Source organism: Patiria miniata, unplaced genomic scaffold (assembly GCF_015706575.1).
Source record: "Patiria miniata isolate m_02_andy unplaced genomic scaffold, ASM1570657v1 HiC_scaffold_17, whole genome shotgun sequence".
NCBI lineage: Eukaryota > Metazoa > Echinodermata > Asteroidea > Valvatida > Asterinidae > Patiria > Patiria miniata.
In genome coordinates, this window is record NW_024037055.1 from 8,395,437 (window position 1) to 8,414,544 (window position 19,108).

General features: G+C 39.8%; 1 protein-coding gene across 1 annotated transcript; it reads right to left on the reverse strand.

The window, feature by feature from the left end:
• Positions 1-1,632: 1,632 nt before the first annotated feature.
• LOC119723748 (eukaryotic translation initiation factor 2A-like) lies at positions 1,633-18,770 on the reverse strand. The gene is made up of 18 exons (XM_038194586.1): positions 18,705-18,770; positions 17,432-17,501; positions 16,504-16,578; positions 15,445-15,563; positions 13,821-13,920; positions 13,393-13,475; positions 13,077-13,177; positions 11,500-11,617; positions 10,927-11,043; positions 10,611-10,679; positions 10,055-10,156; positions 8,788-8,828; positions 7,260-7,393; positions 5,247-5,460; positions 5,030-5,057; positions 4,538-4,629; positions 3,566-3,712; positions 1,633-2,061 (listed from the first exon to the last, which is right to left on the reverse strand). The coding sequence occupies exons 1-18, from the start codon at positions 18,730-18,732 to the stop codon at positions 1,930-1,932; spliced, it is 1,770 nt and encodes a 589-aa protein (XP_038050514.1). The 5' UTR covers positions 18,733-18,770; the 3' UTR covers positions 1,633-1,929.
• Between the last annotated feature and the right edge of the window lie 338 nt (positions 18,771-19,108).

Consider the following 19,108-nt stretch of genomic DNA (forward strand, 5'->3'; position numbering starts at 1 on the left):
GTTCAAATGTTTTTATATGTTGTTAAATACAGGGCAAGTTGAAGAATTTTAAGTTTAATCCTCGAAGATGCCCATGGATTTCAGTCGGTATTTTTAATTCCACTGTTTGGCATCCACAAGAAGAATACTCACAAGAATTGTTACGTTTTTAGTCTTTAAGCTGATTTTGTACATGTAATTAAAGAAAATATGGCATTACGTGATGGACAAAAAGGAGACCTTTTCTTTGACTTACGCTAAAGTATTTTGTTTGGGCATTTGCGGTTTTCATTTCAGTATTTTCACAATTTGTGCAAGACTGCTGTTTATCAAAATGTCAAGTGCTGTTGAACGCCGCCTTTCTTTTGTAACAAAAATGGTATTTTGTTTTTATCAATATTTTGATGAAAAATAGTTCATGCCGTGTATTCAAGTTTCGTATCAACTAATAAAGCTAAATATATTATATGGCATTAGGATGTATCTAATTTTACAGTGAATTTTCTTGCTAAACATGAAACAGTTGTGGATGGTTTTGTAAACATTACTTTATGAAATGTCTTCGCTACAAGTACTATAGCATTTACCTATCAGCATGAATAAATGAGTGTAATAAAATAATGGTACCTGTTCTCTGTCAATTTGTCATATTAAACGGTTATATGCCTTAAAAAAAAAATTACATAAGCGAGGCTGTAATACCGGTTAATGAGGTTATTCCACAAACGTATCTGTATCTTTATTCACAGTAATGGCAGAATATTTGTTACTGTCAAATGGGTTGTCGGTGAAGAAATTACACAAATAAATTTGGACTTGCAGGAAATAAATGAGACTATACAATTTCTAACAGCTTTCGATTCCACTAGACCTTTCGAGCAAAAGGCCTATTTTAAAAAAAAGGAAACAAGATGATCATCCTTTCTTATACATTTTTTTTATGCTGTTGTTTTCTGCAAAAATACCTATCAATACAATTTTAAATTTTAAATGTCCTATTTAAGTAAGTGCAGGAATGCTTTTCCTGTTACAAAAATAAGCATAAGACTAAATTGGGGACAAAAATGAAATAAAGTTAATCCCAACCCCCCAGGCCCTTTTGGCTAGGAACCATCCTCAATCCTACAAAATCCTCCAATTGCCACCATGTAAAAATTGGATTCAGCCTCAATCCTCCAACAATCACTGTTAAAGCCAGAGTCCATCATTTGCAGCTATCCAAAAAGTAACTTGCGTAATTATTGTTGAAAAACATACTTGGTTGAAAGATAGTAAGGGAACTAAACTCCCTGTGAAATTATTCTTTCTGGCAAGCTGTAATTTTGTAGAAATCAACGAAAGAAGGCCATTCCAACGATGCGTCTTAAGAAGCACCGTTTGAAATGTCCATTAGTAGTTCCTTTTTTTTATTCGGCAAGCGTTGACACGACGGACACGCGCGCGCGGTTGCTATTATTCGTCGAATCAGTGCGCGACATCGCGTGGCTGTAATCGGCTCAGTGAGAACGTGTCTGGGACGCTGAATTTAGGGCCAATTCAAAACATGATTCAGCAACTTTTGATTTGAAATCGAGATCCTAGAATGTTGTTTTTCTCACAATATACAGCTGAAGCTGAGCTGAAACTTCATTGGGTTAGTTATTCAGCACCCTTCTTTAGATTTTGAGCACTTTTGTTGCTTCAAACGAAAAAAATGCACCAATTACAAATGATGGACTATACCTTTAATGGGTTGAGGCAGTGCCGATGACATCGAGCACAATGCAGGGTTCAATTATGCATGACTGCACATATGTATATAAATAATGTTGGGTACAGCCTTCTTACGATTTCAACCCAAAGAAAAGATTGCTGGAAAAACAATATTTTTGGCCTTCAGTATTTGGTGTCCAATTTTGGAATTTGAAGAAATAAAAAAGGGAGTTTGACATGTTGGTGATGTCACCGACTTTAGCTATTCAGTTCCAGTTCCCGCAACTCACTGACGATGGCCGCTTCTCCCTCGATCTTTTGGAGTTGGTTTGCCTCCAGAGTCTTGCCCTGGGCTTTCTCGGCCTTCAGTTTCTCAATTGCTTTCAATTTCTAAAAAAAAGTAATAAAAATAGTATTATTTTGGTTTGAGTGAAAGGTTTGCTGAAAAATCAAGTGGGAATAATTTCTCAAACTAAGAGAATGGTTCTGAAAAGAACCAGAGGTATAAACTCGACGTTCCGGTCAGCATGCTCTGACCGTCTTCAGGAGAGTTTAGGCACTCTCCTGAAGACGGTCAGAGCATACTGACCGGAACGTCGACTTTATATCTCTCGTTCTTTCAAAACCATTCTCTAACTTTGAGAAATTATTCCCACATGGTGTCTCTGCAAACCTTTCATTCATTAGCATCTCCACCATGCAAAGCCTCAAATCTTACTTATTTTGGTTTGAGTGACCTCTGACAAGATTTCCTTTTTTTTTAAAACAATTTTGTAGCCCCGCCAGACACTCCAAAGCCATACCTGTAGTTTGTGGTATGGCAGACAAAGGCCTCATCTTGCATCCCCTCAAGACTCTGGTGCAGTGATGTAGTGCCTTGATGCTGGGCCTTGGCCTTAAGGCTGCCTTAAGGCTGGACTTTAGGGCCTTGGCCTTGGCCTCAAGGCTTGAGGGCAAAAGCCTTGGCCTTGAGGGATCAGTGCCTTACAATTTTGAGTCAAGGCTCTTCAAGGCCCATAGATTTTTGCATTTTCCAGATAAATCTGTTTCAAATTTTGCTGTTACCATTTTAATCGTGTTACCATGGAGGAGGGAAACACCCTATAGATTTGTGTGTTGGGCACACTTCCACTTTTATAGCATCATATTTTGTTACCATTGTAGTAGATTTGCTGCAACAATATTCTGTACACTTGTGGGGCTAATGAGATGATCACTTAAATTGTATACAATTATGGAATAGATCTGATTGGTTTTATATGTCTCCCTGATAAGTGCTAAAGATTTGCATGTATCTGTTTTAGATAATGCTAATATTTCTGACCATGTTGGCCCAGCAAATAAAAATTTCCCAAATCAGTTTCTTGGATCCCCCTTTTGTTACACTCGGGAGAGTGCGTCAATATATCGTTATTTTGTTTTAGTAATAAACCATATTCACGAAGACCTGAACTTATACTTTAATACACACAATGCAGTCATAACGCAGTGTATGCGAGCATGTTGATTGCAATTAAAGACAACTTGTTCTTCTTAATGAGCGATTCGTGATGATGTGTCATGTGACTATAATTAGTTCTATATTAGTGGTCATTTTATAAAACAGGGCCTTGGCCTTGGCCTTAGCCTTGAGGGTTAGGCCTTGGCCTTGGCCTCGAGGCTTGAAGGTCCACGCCTTGGCCTTGGCCTTGGCCTTGAGGGTCAAAGCCTTTGCTCCAACATTGCTCTGGTGATGTTTTTGACCTTGTGACCTTTACTGACCTGGATGACCTTTCCTGACCTCGCTGACCTGTTCAACCTTGCGTATGCTTATTTGCATTCCCTCCTGACCTTGCTTGACCTTTCTTGGCCATTCTTTGACCTTTCCTTGACCTTTCGGAGCCACCACACTGACCTTTCTGAGGTTCTTGATCTTCTTGTCCGTCTCTGCAGAGATCGGGGCATCCTGTTCTGAGGCCGGAGTCACCGGCGTGTTCTGGGCCGGGGCCAGGACGTACGAGGCCATGGCTAAGGCATCTCGTTGCTCGGCCGAACGTGAATCCTGCAAAACCAAATAAAAAATTGAGCCGTTAAAGGGACATTACTTCCTGGAATGCTCCTAGTTGGGCTACCAAATGTATTTTAAGCAAAATGATGTTAATTGGAAAGAGCATGTAATTTAGGCTCAATTTAGAGATCACACCACGCCGTTATTTCGCAAGTTTAATCTTCTCACTCTTGCCAATATCAACTGCCTCCAACAAAATATTTTCATGTTCAAATTCTTCAATAATGTACTTCCTCCAACTCTGCATAATCTTTTTCAGTTAAACAGATCTGTTCACAGTCATAATACCCGGTCTTCTTCTAAAGTTCACATTCCACTGGTTAAAACCACTCTCTCTCAACATTTTATTACGTTCTCAGGCCCTAACAACTGGAATAGTCCTCCCTTACCACTTTCTGAATGTAAATCACTCGCTCTTTTCAAACACAAACTGAAGTCTTTGTTAATCCACCAGTCGACTCAGTAAGCCCCACTTACTTTACTTTTCTGATCTTGGTTTATTATTTTTTTCTTATTGAATCATATCTTTTCTTATTTTAGTCGTCGTACACGTATACACACTGTTTGTGTTCTTGTTATAGGTGGTGTTATGTTTATTCGTTTATTGTGAAGCTGTTACTTTGTTTTGTTTTTTTGTAAACGGGCTGTTCCTTGACAAGCCCCGCTTTTTTGGAACGTGCCTCCACATCTGTCTATATTTATTGTACTTTTCTTTATGATCATGTGGAAATAAACGTTACTTTGAATGTAAAAGTAGAATGTAAACGTCTACACAGCTGTCCTTTAAACACCGGGCGTTTTTACACAAATTCAACTTACAAAAGGTGATCCAACCAACTCATCCTTCTTGGCCTTGGCTTTTGCTTCTCGCTTTTTCTTATTTTTAAGAGCATTTTTGGAGAGAGCCTTCTCTGTAACAACAGTAAAGATAAACCATCAATAAGGACACCTTGAAATTGAATAATAATAAATAAACACATGTTAATTCAAATTTATATTGCGTGGTCTACATACAAACGATCAACACAACAATGTCACAGGAACAATAATAACACGAAAAAATACTGGAGATAAAACAAATGAAAACTATCAAATTAACAGAGGGGTGGGGGCCTCCTACATTGGTACAATTAAACAACAAAAAAGGACTACAATTAAAAAGAAGGAATTTTAACAAGTTAATTGTTGGAATGGTTGATTATTGGAAATGGCTATTTTGACTCTGCTAGATGCTGAAGCAGGCAATTTCATGGCTCACGTGTTGAATAATAAACAAATTGCTAAAAGATGATAAAGTTGACGTGGTCTTACCAGACAACGCCTCTGGAAGTTCTTCTTCCTGTTCCAAAAATAAATAAATAATAAACAAAAAAGTAAGCTCACGCTCTTTTCCCAAAAACCATATTTGGTAAAATCCCTAGAAAAATTTACCAACAAAATTCACGAGCTTGCTTCGGTCGAATTTGAACTCTCAAACTCTTGCTTACTAGTGAAGATGTCTAAACGCTATGTCAGCGAAAAAAATTACCAAAAATTTGAAGTTTGAAGCACCAGTTGCGTTTGGGGGTCTGTAAGGGGCTGGCTTCGCTTCCGCTGGGGTGGCCGTCGTCTGTGGGCTGATGACGGCCTTTGCTGGGAAGGCTCCAGCAGGGAACGGTTGCCATACGGCTTCCCATAATTCCTTGTCGTTGGGAACGGAGAACTCGTTGAGTAACCGGCCTGAGTAGTGCCAAAACTTGTAGCTTGGGTTCAAAATGAAAAGTAAAAGGATCGTTTAATCCAGGCAAAAGTAACAGAAACTCTTCCTGAAGGGAACAAGTCAGGAGGCAACATTTGCTTTGAGTTACGTTACTTTGTGTGTGATGTGAACTACTTATGCCCTCGGCAAAATCTGAGTGACACTGACCTGAACACACATTCTTGTTCCGTAATTGTGGGGACTTACACTCGTCTGTGCAAGGTATTTGTGGGGACCGAAAATGCTATGGGGACAGCAGAAAGTCCCCATAACTCGGTCCTAATTTGCCAATAAAAAACTTCCCCATAACGCGGTGTATGCCTACCCACACACGGTTACAGACACCCAGAGAAACACAGTGACTCACCTGTTGCCACCCTGAGGCGGGGCACACAGGTAGCAGTCAGGAAGTGATTCCCATCTGGGCTCTACAGGAATTTCATTACGTTTGGACAAACACTGACCCAAAAACGTGATAGTATACAAATATTGAGTGGCTCAGAGTGAAATGGGAGGAATATTATTGCAAGGTAAAATCTGGACTTGCCAAGTGAATTGGAAAAGTCCAGATTTTAATATTCCTCCCATTTCACAATGTAAAGCCACTCAATATTTGTTTTATATAACTGACATATAGATTCTTGTCATTTGATTTATTTGAACTTTTATTTCAATACAAAATTGGTGGAAAACTTAAGTCTCCCTTCCAAACCACCCCTTCATGAAAATGTTTGAACCCAACGCTGTAATGCTGGCTCTTTTGAACAGTATACAAATATTGAGTGGCTCAGCGTGGAATGGGAGGAATATTATCGCGAGGAAAAATCTGGACTTCTGGAAAAGTCCAGATTTTACCAAGCGATAATATTCCTCCCATTTCACAATTTAAAGCCACTCAATATTTGTTTTATATAACTGACATATGGGTCATTCTATAAATTTGGGGTCCAAAGTGTGACATTTTCCTGTCCCTGTTACCTTGGTTACTTTGTCATTTGCCATTCAAGTATCATTATGAATGACATCAAAGTATTTTTTATTTGTTGGGAAAGTAGTTTGCTATTCATTATCACTCTTGGAGGATGACTGCATAAAGGAGTGCATCAGAATGATCAAATCATAGATGTCAGACGTAACAGGGACAGGAAAAAAAGTGGACCCCAAATTTATAGAATGACCCACATATATAGATCCTTGTCATGTGATATATTTGAACTTTTTTTCAATACAAAACTGAAGAAAAATCTATTTCTCTCTTCAAAACCACCCCATCACGAAAATGTTTGAACCTAACGCTGTAGCGCTGGCTCTTGGAACAATACAGCCTACGCGCAACGCTGAACGCGCACACCAGCATGCATTTGCACACAAATACCGCGTCATGATCCTAACTGTTGAATAGTATTTCCCATTCCCCATGGGCGGATAGTACTTTTTGAGCCGCGGCGTGAATGGGAGCAATGACGAATGCCACGTGATGTGAGTTCCACCAATCAAATGACTAGGATCTGTATGTCAGTTATATAATACGCGCTACGCGCAACGCTGAACGTGCACACCAGCATTCATTTGCACACAAATCCACGTCATGGAACAAGAATGATCCCAACTGTTCAATAGTATTTCCCATTCCCCATGGGCGATAATGGGACTTTTTGAGCCCCGGCTTGAAAGGGGGCAATAACGAATGTCATGTGTTGTGAGTTCCACCAATCAAATGTCAAGGGTCTGTTTGTCGGTTTTTTAATCACACCTTTTTGAACACATAGGGTGACAGACACCCAGAGGGACACAGTGACTCACCCGTTGCCCACCCTGAGGCGGGGCGCACAGGTAGCAGTCAGGAAGTGCTCCCCATCTGGGCTCCACTCAAACTGCGTCGAGTCATCAGCCTGCATCCTACTGACCAACTTCAGGGAGCCCCGCCCCCAAAATTCCTGTGTAGAAATCAATCAATCAATGAAACACTGAAAACTTGAGTTGAAATCATAGAGCTATATTAAACTACTAGAGCGCTAACTCGATGTACAAAGTAATGCCTGATGGGCGCATCCATGTTTGTGCACAAACCTATGGAGAACTAGCAATTTTGTATGGCTTTTGTACGGCTATTAGTATTTGCATATCTGCGTTTGTATTCCATACCAGTGCGTTATCGAAGCCGATACGCCCAAAACCGAAACGCATAATCAGCAAATGAGAGTGTCATTTTGCTCTACGCAAACAGCGCAACGCGTGCGCGTATTCGCTGCAGATGCTTTTTGCCGTGACGTTTTTTGAACTGTCATGACACGCTTAAGTTGTTTGCGCATGTTCTACTTGCGCGTTGCTTTTAGAGTACACTTTCAAAATTCAATCCATCCGATTTCATTATGTTCTACAAACAAGCGCATGAATTCAAAATGTCTTCGCCCAGGACGGCTTCAAAGCGTCTCTGCGCGCAAGAATGACGAGTTAGCGCTCTAGTAATTTAATATAGCTCTGCGGTTGAAATCAAGTAATGGTATGCATTTGTGGGTAGTACAGGGACCGGGTATAAAACTGAAGCAAAACACGGGTACAGAATTACCATTCGTACCTATGAATAATTAATTAGCCATAATTCCAAAACCCTTTGACCTATAGTCGTGAAATTTCTTGGGTATGTTCATGATGAGTTGCTCTATGCATGTACGGAGTTTCAAAATTTTTCGTCACTCGATGGCCGAGAACTTGGGGGGGGGGGGATCCCCCCGGCTGAGAGATGGTCAAAATAATCCGGCCTTTTAGGGTTAACAAAACTTAACAGTGTGAATATTGTCGGTGTGTTAAGGGCTACATAAACTGCAACTTTTGCCAGCGTCATCTGTCTCACATTAAGATGCCCCTAAACGTGAAATTTGCTATTAAATCTGTTAACCATGATCACTTATATGCCTAACACATTTCAAGTGGAAAGGGGGAGGGGGAGGGAATGGGGACTGGGGGTGGGGGGGTGGGGGGAGTGACTTGGGTTGATTTTTTTTATGGGGGCCCCCCTGTCAGACACAAACATACATATACAGTCCAGTCTCGTTATAACAAACTCGTTGGGACCTAGCCAAATTGTTTGTTATATCAGAATTTTGTATTAAGAGGAACATCAGTCCCATTCATTGTGCACATAAATGCACAGTTGGGACCAAGCCTTTATGTTTGTTATAACCAGAATTTTGTATTAACAGAGTTTGTACTAACGAGAGTCGACTGTATTATTTCTTCTTAGAACAACTAAGTTCCCTTTTAAACAATACAATTCCCTTTTAAACGATACAAAACCTGTATTTTTAGCAACTATCTCACTCGTTCTTACCATTTTCCCTCTCAAGTTCCCGAAACCGGCAAGGCAAATCAGTACAAAATCATTAAGGAAACAAGCTGCAATAATTCCGAAAAAAAAGTGATCCTCACAACGGTTCACACTTTATCTGAAAACAATTCCTTGATGCATTTCAGCCGGTGGCCTTGTTTTCTCCATACAATCTGCCTCAGATTTGCCAGCTCACCAGCTAAGCATCAGAGTTGTAATGACTCGAGTCAATGACTCGACTCGAGTCTGACTCGAGTCACAATTTTGGTGATTCAACTCGACTCGAGTCCCTAAGGGCAAATGATTCGACTCGACTCGAGTCACTGCGAGCAAATGACTCGACTCGACTCGAGTCCCTCATCAGAATGACTCGACTCGACTCGAGGAAGGCTAATGAGACTCGAGTCCCAAAAATAAAAGCAAAACTTTGCGAAAAATATTTGCAATGACTTACGCCGGTGCAGGTTTTTGTTCACGTCACGTTAGAATGTTCGCGAATAATGTATACATATACATACGTGGTTTGATCACTGTCCCCAGTTGAATGACGATCAGCTGGCACCCCCTTTTTATTTTCATTAAGAGGCAAATGTGGTGTCGCCACATGTAGTAGCCCGAATGTAAAATTTAAAAAGCCAAAAAATGACTTTCTCTCTAGTGTTTATTTATTGTATAGTGCTCAAATATTTGTGACTCGCATTGACTCGAGCTAAATACTTGACTCGACTCGACTCCACTCGACCGTCTTGACCTAATGACTCGAGTCACTTCTTTAAAATGACTCGACTCGATTCGAGTCACAAAAATCAGTGACTCGTTACAACTCTGCTAAGGCCAAAAAAAAAAAAGTCTCCGGTTTCTGGTATGGAGCTTGCCCAAAAAGTGGTGCGGCGACACGGCTTTTTTTTTTTTTTACCTGATTTTTTTGCTTCAAATGTGTGCTGATGACTGCAAATGGTGCCCGACTAAACTTAGTGCAAATATATGGGAGTCCAGAGAGGCCACATAAAGCTTATTCTCGACCATAACCCAATCTAAAAACACGTTAAAATTGTGCAGCAGCAGAATTCCAGTCAAACCAGTGAGTTTGGTGGTTTTGAGACATCATCTTTCATTGAAAAAAAACCTTTTTTATTTTGCCGACGCGCATGGCTACGGCGACGCACGCGCATACAAGAAACCGGAGACTTTTTTTTTTTGGCCTAAGCATCAACCAATGAACATGGCCCATGATGACAGAGGATTTGTTGACAAAGTATCAAAAGGATATCAGTCCCTTGCGGATTGTAGTACACACAGTTCCGAGGTCCGGTGCCAAAGTCATAGATGGGCTCACACTTGAGGTTAAAGAGGGTTGCTTTGGCTGGGCTGACTGATGACAAATGGGTCAAGGAAACAAACATTTGACCTGTCGTCAGAAATTATGCCCCAATGTCAAAAAAGGTTGCTGTCTGAAAGATGTGAGCTTCTTTTAGGGTAAAGATGGCGTTTGTCATAAATATGACATACTGTCACAAAAATATGACTTACTGTCAGATAAATATGACCAACAGTCATATATATATATGACCCAGTGGCAATTAATATTACCCATTGTTGGTTATTATGTGACCTGCTGTCAGATAAATATGACCTGTTGTCAGATAAATATGACCTGCTATCAGGTAAATATGACCTACTGTCAGATTTACATGACCTACCAACTATCAGGTTACATTTGACCTGGTGTCAGCAAATATGTCATGTTGTCAGATAAATTTTGCCAAGTTTTAGATGCGCTCATTTGAAAATGACAATGTCGGACACGTTTCCAGTTTAAAGGATACAGCCATACACCACACAGAAATCTAAGGAGTTGGGGTTCCAGTCTATGCTGTAGATGGGTCCTTTCTTGGCTGAAATGAAACAAACAAACAAACAAACATATCAATTCAATAAACAAGCAAACAAACAAACATATCAATTCAATAAGCAACTTTGCTAAAAGAAATGGTGGTAAAATGGACAAATCTCCAATGTGATAAAATGGAAATTGCTTAGCCAGAAATGTATTTGCCAGAAACAAAACCATGGCCGCATGAGCGAATAACTTCCCAACAATACATGAAGACAGACAGACAGACCAACAGACAGACTACTCACAGAGTGTTACAGCACATCCCTCGCCGCTGGTTTCCAGGAAATGCAGCGACTGTTCTCCGTAATACGACTTGCCCGTTTTGTCTTCGTCTGTGCTAGCCATAGCTAGAATAGCATTTCCTGTCAAAAGTGGGACATGAACAGCAATCAAAAGTAAAAAGCTGTGACCTTGGCTAGAAGTGTGAACTTCGACTTGAATTGTGAAAATCAAAATCAAAGGGAGCAGTCCAGTACAGTTAGAAGGGCATTATGGCCTGAAATCCATGAAAAATATCTTGTTTTGGACTTTTCGTTGTTGTTTCGTACCAGTCTGCAAAATGCGAACCACTGTGCGGCAGGATTCACAACTAGCACTCAACAGCTCGATTTTTCGGAGTCAAAATTGTGACCCCCGAAATTCTTTCTTGCATGGTTCTTGCAAGAATAACAAAAAAATGCCCAGTTTTTAAAGAATGGTTGTGTGGACATTTATATCCTACTTTTAAATGCTCTTTCCAATTAATGTAATTTTGTTTAAAACGTGTTTTTGTAGCCCAATTGGGTGCCTTCTAGGCCATAATGTCCCTTTATACTCACCTTTCTTGTTCCACAGCATGTGAACGCTGTCAGATTTGAAGAAACTCCGACTGGCCAACGCAGAACCCTCGCCCCCCAAGTTGGGGTATCGATACAACCTGACAAAGGCAGGGGTCCCCTAAAACAGTAGGGAAAAACCAATCAAAAGGAGATATAAAAATGAAGTAATTCACGAAATGGCCAGGGGCTACTGATAATACAGCCACGTGACTAACAATGATTGATTTATTAAAGTGTTCATGAAATGAATTTTTCTTAGGGACACATTTTGTGCAACTTTCTACTCCTCTTAAATGTATGAAAATATTTGACATCCCTTTTTGGTTAATTTTACTCAAAAGTGCACTTCTAATAAACATAACAAATGTTCCATGCTTTTCCGGACAACTGAGGGCGCTGTTGCTGTGATGTCATTTCAGGAAGACACTGTTCAATTTAGGGGTTTTCTGTTCAAATGTGAACCCCAAAATCTGCTCCTTGAAAACATTTGTGAGAAAAAGTTGCTCATTGGCTTACTGCCATGTACTGACACAACAACTAATCACCAAAGAAAAGAAAATTCACGACAGCAAAATATCCCCAATTCTGGCAACTTTTCGTGCTGAAATAGCTGAGCATAGTGGTTTGTGCCTGAAATGACATCACACTGTTGCTTATGAATATGGCAATCCATTAGCATAAAATCCCAAAAGGCACCAAAATATCCTTGAAATTGAAAAACGAAAATTTTGAATCAGGTTAAATGGGACACAAAGGTATGTTTTCAAGGACTGCATTAGAAAAAGTATATTGCATGGGCCCTTTAGTTGCCGAAGACGCACTTAAGTTGTTTGCTCATGTTGTACTTGCGCGTTGCATTTAGAGTAGATTTTCAAAATTCACTCCATCTAATTTCATTATGTTCTACAAACACGCACATGAATTCAAAATGTCTGCGTGCAGAAGGATTCCAAGTGTATTGAACGCCATGGTCCAGCGGTTATGGTGTTTGACTCGTGTACGAAGGTGCGTGGGTTCGAACCCAGCCAGGAACATGGTGTTTGTGCCCTTGGGCAAGACACTTAACTACAATTGCCTCTCTCCACCCAGGAGTATAAATGGGTACCTGTGAGGGTCGAGGACCGATTGAACGCTGATATCGGCTGCCGCGTGGTCCCATGGCCTGATGAACGGGGTAATAATTGTAAAGTGCTTTGAGATCGTTGATACGATGGAAAGTGCTATATAAGCACAATTATTGGAAAAGGGTCGAACAACCAACACTCAACAAAAGAGGGGGGCTAAGCTTCAACCTATCACATGCATGGGACCAGGCCATTCAAGGGATTCCAAGCCGTCTCTCACGTGACCAGTCCACCAGGTCACCAGTTGCCTGATGAAGTCCGATGGTTTCGGACGCAACGTCGCACAGTTGCAAAAATAAAGTAAGTTCCAGTATTCAATTCAATTAAGAAAAATCATCAACTACTACTGGATGACTGATAACATACATTATCAAGCACAATTATTATTAAGTATCTCCGGGCGTAAGAATGAGGAGTTAGCGTTCTTGTAATTTTAATATAGCTCTCTGTTACCTTCACAACTGGCACGTAGGCAGCGACTGAAGGAGGAGCCACGCCCTCTGATAGGACACATCCATCCAATCTGGGAAGTGTCAATCTTGCTGTTATGTTCTCTGCAAAACAGGTTAAAATTTCCGCTTCAATATGTAATCATCTTCCAGCAGTATCTGGTAAATAAATAACTGACAGGCCACGGCCGAAGGCTTCTTCTCTCAAAACTGTACTTTTCTTAGATAACTGAGAAACTTTCTTAAGAATTTAAGTTTCCAATTTTCTTCTTCATGTAACTTTGAATTTAATCAAAACATTTAAAAATAGCAAAACGTACCAAAATCATCTTCTTTATAGAAGTGAACTCCGCCACTCGCAAAGACAGCGCAGATTGTCTCGTCCGACGACCACTGAGGCTTCCTGAAAATTGGCAAACCCAGAAATATGTGAACTGCTTCAAGGCGGGAAGTAAGAGACAGTTAATGCCAACAGACGGTAACCGCTAAAAAGTAGCCTGTATTCTGCCCCGGTCACCCTTGGGAGGGGGCGGGGGGTACCAACCTACCAACCAATATGAGGCTGTTCAAAGTATAAGATACTAATGGAAAATAGGTGGCGTTATTTCCTTGCAGCTCATCTGCCAACTTTAGACAATTTTGCCGGCAGGCCTATTTTGCTGCCAAAACTGCCAGAGGACTATTGACAAAATTCTGAAATAAGAAAGTCTAACAGAAACTATTGCAACACAGCGTATTCATTCTTTACCAAAGTGTTCGTTTCTTCTGAATGGTTGCCTTGACGACCTGGCCCGTCTCTAAGCTCCAGATGTGCAAATTCTGGCTGGCTGCTGGGTTGTCTTTGACGGCTGAGAAAGTGGGGGGAGGGGGGAAGAAAAGAGATTAAGAACTCTCTTTGAATGCTCTTTTAATAGGAACTTAGGGTTAGTTTTTTTTATTGGATGTAATGCAAACAGTGCAACACTGATGTCAAAATTTTATTTCAAATAAAATTGTAATATAATTTATCATTAGTATGAATAAATAGTACACCCTGGACACGAGACTGACAACTAAATCACTGGTTTTACAACTTTTCATTCCATTTTATTCGACTAAAAATTACTGGGCTAAAAATTGTTCATTCCATTTCATTCAAAATATTCAATGAACATGAAGATTGGGAGCTGTCTGCACTTGGGTCATGTTGGTTGTATTCTGTATGAGGAAATAAGTCTGCGCTCCGTTAATCCTTACTCCCTAGGCATTTTTGCTAGGGTGCAACCTCAATCCTGCAAAATCCTCCAACTGCCTCCATGTAAAAATAGCGTACAGCCTCAATCCTGCAAAATCCTCCGCTATTTCTTGAACGTTGTCCTTGGAGGGGTGACCACTGCCTCAATCCTGCAAAATCCTCCGGCAATCACTGTCAATATGTTGAGGCAGAGCCAGTGACATCCTGGAGCAGTGCGGCGGATTTCAAGTATAATCCAGGCCTAAATTTATGCACAGCTGAGCATAAACAGCACAAGGTCCGGCCCAAGACCTTGACACAGTGCATCCTCCAAAATCAGCCACACAGTTTTTGCCATATAGCCTAAAATCCTGCAAAATCCTCCACTTTGCTAAGAGGATTTTGGAGGATTTTGGAAGGTTAGGGTTTATAACAGACCCATCCATAAGGCACCACCCACAACGAATACGGGTAATATTATGCCACACTGCGTGTTCAAGACGAGTGAGTCATGAAAATGTCGGCATGCCAAACCCTTGTTGGATTGTGATTGGTCCAAATATTATGGGGCAGGGCATAATGATTCGGTCTATTGTAGCTCTTTTATACAAATATTGAATGCTTCGAGTGGTGTAGTAAAACTAGCCTCCCGAGGTGATCCATAGAATGCTGGGGAAAATAGAATGCTCCATGGATCACCGAGGGAGGCTAGTTTTACTTCACCACGACATAAAGCAGTCAATATTTGTTTTATAAGATTTTACTCACAGATTCTGCTTGGTTTTAATATTTTAATGTATTTAAATCTGAACACAGTTGAAATAAACTTCAATTTCAATACAAAATTGGGGAAAATATATTTCTCTCTTCCAAACCACCCCTTCACGAAATGTTTGAACCTAACTCTGCGGCGCGCTCTCTTTCGAACAATACGTGCTACGCGCAACGCGCACACCAGCATGCATTTGCACACAAATACCGCGCCGTGGATATAGTACTTTGGTTGCTAATGGTATAGTAGGCCTACTTTGGTTGCTACGGGTATAGTACTTTTGGCCGAGCACAGAAAGATAGCAAAAATAGAAAGTAACATGTGACTCGCTCTCGGCCAATCAAGACAGAGAATCCGTGGGTGAGGTGTTATAAGGTTGTTCATTACCTTGGTAAGGCTGCCATGTCGCTAGGTAGGTCCCAATGGGGGAGAAGCACAGCTGAGCAGTTCTGGAGGTTGCAATCTGCTGGACGATCTGACAATCGGCGACTCTGACCACAGACGTGCTGTTGAAAATCAACGAGAAAAAGTCCCACTTTGGAAATAAGTCAGCGTCTTGAACAAGTGTGTTTGACTTTTGCAGTTATCAAAGATGCACGCATTAAAAATAGTTGCGTCTAAAAATATTTCAGAAATTTCCGGTGGGACTATACGTAGCATTTCAGGGATATGGGGCTAAAAGATTACAAATAGTTTGCGCCAAAGTTAATCAGCAATCTTCTACATCTCTTCCATTGAAGCTGTATTGCCCAAAATATAGCATCGTCCCAACTGTAACTGGGATAGTCCTGCCTATAGTTGGGATCATTCAAACTTTAATGGGGAAATGTCTCGACTATAGTTGGGACTGTCCCAACTATAGTTAGGGCCATTGCTTTAGTTGGGGCTTAAAGGGAAGATACAACATTTGCAAACACCAAAGAACGAAATGATCAAATTATCACGTAATACCTTACGTGATAATTAAGTAAAGCTTCTTTTAAAATCGTGGCTCCTGGTGTGCTGACATTTTCAAGAAAAACTGTATTTTTCCAACGTTGGTCGGCCGACCAGCGTTGGAGAAAACTGGCGTTTTTCAAAAACTGTTCCTACTTTTTCATATTTAGTTATTCTGACTTTTCTTTGCAATTGATTACACACCTGTGAAGGGGTACAAGCCTGCTAGACTTATTCTCTGACCTTACAATTGCCCAAATTAATTTAATTACTCCGTTTCATCTTAAGTGGGGTCAGGGAACCAGACTACAAGAATATGATAGGTTTTCTTGGTTTTTCCAGCATCTACAAGCCCAAAACTTGAATTAAGTCAGTTTAACAATATTTTCTATAACATACTAATCCTCCAAATCCATTTATTTCTGAAAATTGCAGCAAAAACAAATGTTGTATATTCCCTTTAATTACATAATGTAATGCAATGGGGGGAAAAAGTAAACAATTTGTCACCTTTGGCCGTTGCACCACGCAAACAGTGTGCCATCCGGACTGTATGCCATGACCCTGCATGCTGGGCTGCTATCCCTGGAAGAAAAATTGGGGAAAGAGAAACGAAGAGAACAAATTCAATGAAAGGTTCAAAGATCAAGTTAAGCACACGTCCGATTAATTTAATTAAATTACATAAAGACTTCACCGCACAAGCCCTTTTTTATTTGATTTACATAAACACCTTTTTTTTTAAGTTGTTTTTCCCCAAGTTCAAATTTAAAATGACTTTTTTTTTCATTCTTGAAACTATAAACATAAATTCTGATTTTTTGATACCTGCAATTTGGCCATGTATGCAATGAGAAATAGGAATAACAAGAGTGTAACTTATATATTAAAGCTAGAGTCCATCATTTGCAGCCATCCAAAAAGTAACTGGCGTAATTATTGTTGAAAAACAAACTTGGTTGAAAGATAGTAAGGGAACTAAACTCCCTGTGAAATTATTCTTTCTGGGAAGCTGTCATTTTGAAGTAATCAACGAAAGAAGGCCTTTCCAACGGTGCGTGTTTAGACGCACCGTAGGAAAATTTAAATTAGTAGTTTGTTTTGTTATTCGGCGAAGCGCGCGCAAGCATTGGCATGACGCACAGGCGCGCGCGGTTGCTATAATTCGTCGGATCAGTGCGCGACATCGCGTACATAGCTGCAATTCAATACAATTCAAAACAAGATTCAGCAACTTTTGATTTGAAATTGAGATCCTCGGATGCTGTTTTTCTCGGAATATACAGCTGAAGCTAAACTGAAACTTCATCAGGTTAGTTGTTCAGTATCCGTCATTAGATTTTGAACACTTTTGTTGCTTCAAACGAACAAAATGCACAAATTACAAATGAATATGATGGACTATATCTTTAAAAAAAGAAGAAGTAATATAGGCTACCTGGCAAACTGGGCATTTTCTCCGATTCTTGGTGGTCCATTGACCATCCATAGTCCTTGTGTTCCACGCACTGGCAAAGTCAAAGACGAGAAATGTAATGTCTAAAAATCATTACTTTAATTTTATATAGGCCTACTTAACGGAAAAGTAGGCCCATGGAGGAACTATGGTAGGCCTAATGCTAATTCAAAATTGATAACTAACCTAGCCTCCCCCCCCCCTCCAAGCTCTATTATTAAAACAAACATGACAAAAAAGAAGGGGGAAAAACAACAAATTATTTTATCCAAATATTTATAATAAATATTTGGATAAAATAATTTGTTGGTTTTTTTCTCAAAAACGTGACCCGCTCCAGGAAAAGGTGATATAAGTCGCGTTATCAGGGGTGTGAGTGACCACTGATAAAAATAGCTGAAAACAGCTGAAAAAAGGTGTAAAAGCTGAACTTTGGAAATCTCCTAAAGGCTACAGGCCTACATTTGTACACAGCAAATGAGGGAAAAAGCTGAAAAAGGCTGAAATCCGAAACAAAAAAAAGCTGAAATCAGCTTTAAAGCTGAGATTTCACACCCCTGGTTATGCTTTTACGTGTAATGGCCCGCTGAATGTTGAGAGGGTGAAATTTTCCGTCAAAATCCAAATTCCTTTTTTTGGTCTTAATTGACATCTTTGATACCTAAAGTTTAAGGATTCATTCACAGAAATGTTGATTTTGATGAATAAAGGGGGAAAAAACTTATTTTGTGTGCATTTTTCTCTTTATTTTACATCCAAAACTGCCCAAAAGCTATAATTTTATTCAATATGCAAATTAGCCAAAAAGTAATCTGGTTTCAAAAAGTCTCTTTTTCCCAAAAATCATTGAAAATAATTAAGGTACTTTTCCTGGAGCGAGGGTCACAAATATCATGGATTTTATTTTTGGTAATCCAGGATTCCAGCTTTAACAACACAAAGATCAACTGAGAAATATTTTTGTCAAAAACTCTCAAAATTCCTCCCTGTTTGTTTCAGTGTTTGACACTGAAAACTGTGCACGCTGCATACAGCCTGCCATGCGGATTGCGTACAGCCTACTGTACTGCGGTGCGCGTGCGATAAACATTTGGATATTAAAAATGACAACTTCAGACGTGAATTATACCACTTTTACTGACAATATGAACTTCATTATGTCATATAAGTAATATTAACATTTCAACAATGTAAATAAAATTAAATCAGTCGCTTAAAGAGGAGAAAATCTCAAAGAAATGGCAGAAATACACACGTGCAACTTGCGGCCTGGGAGCTGCCATCTTGCATTTCTGTCATGACGTCATCACGAACGTGCGCAGATATATGGGCGGAGTAATAAGTTTAGAAAGTGGGGTGACTTCATGAATCATGACAAAACAACAACAATAAATACATAAAAAGTCAACAAATAAGAGTAGCGTTTCTCAAAAAAGAAAAGGCAACCAAAACTTTGTCTGTCTTTCTTTTATTTCACAAAAATACCAAATGGAACCGCGTATTGTCTTTATCTTATTTGCATCAAATAAAGAGAGAATGTAAGCGAAACCCTTAGATTTACTTTAATTAAAGAATGGTAAACAAAAGCAGAAATTTATTTTGTTTTTCTTGATATAAATTTAAAAAAGAAAACAATATATATATAAAAAAATATATGTT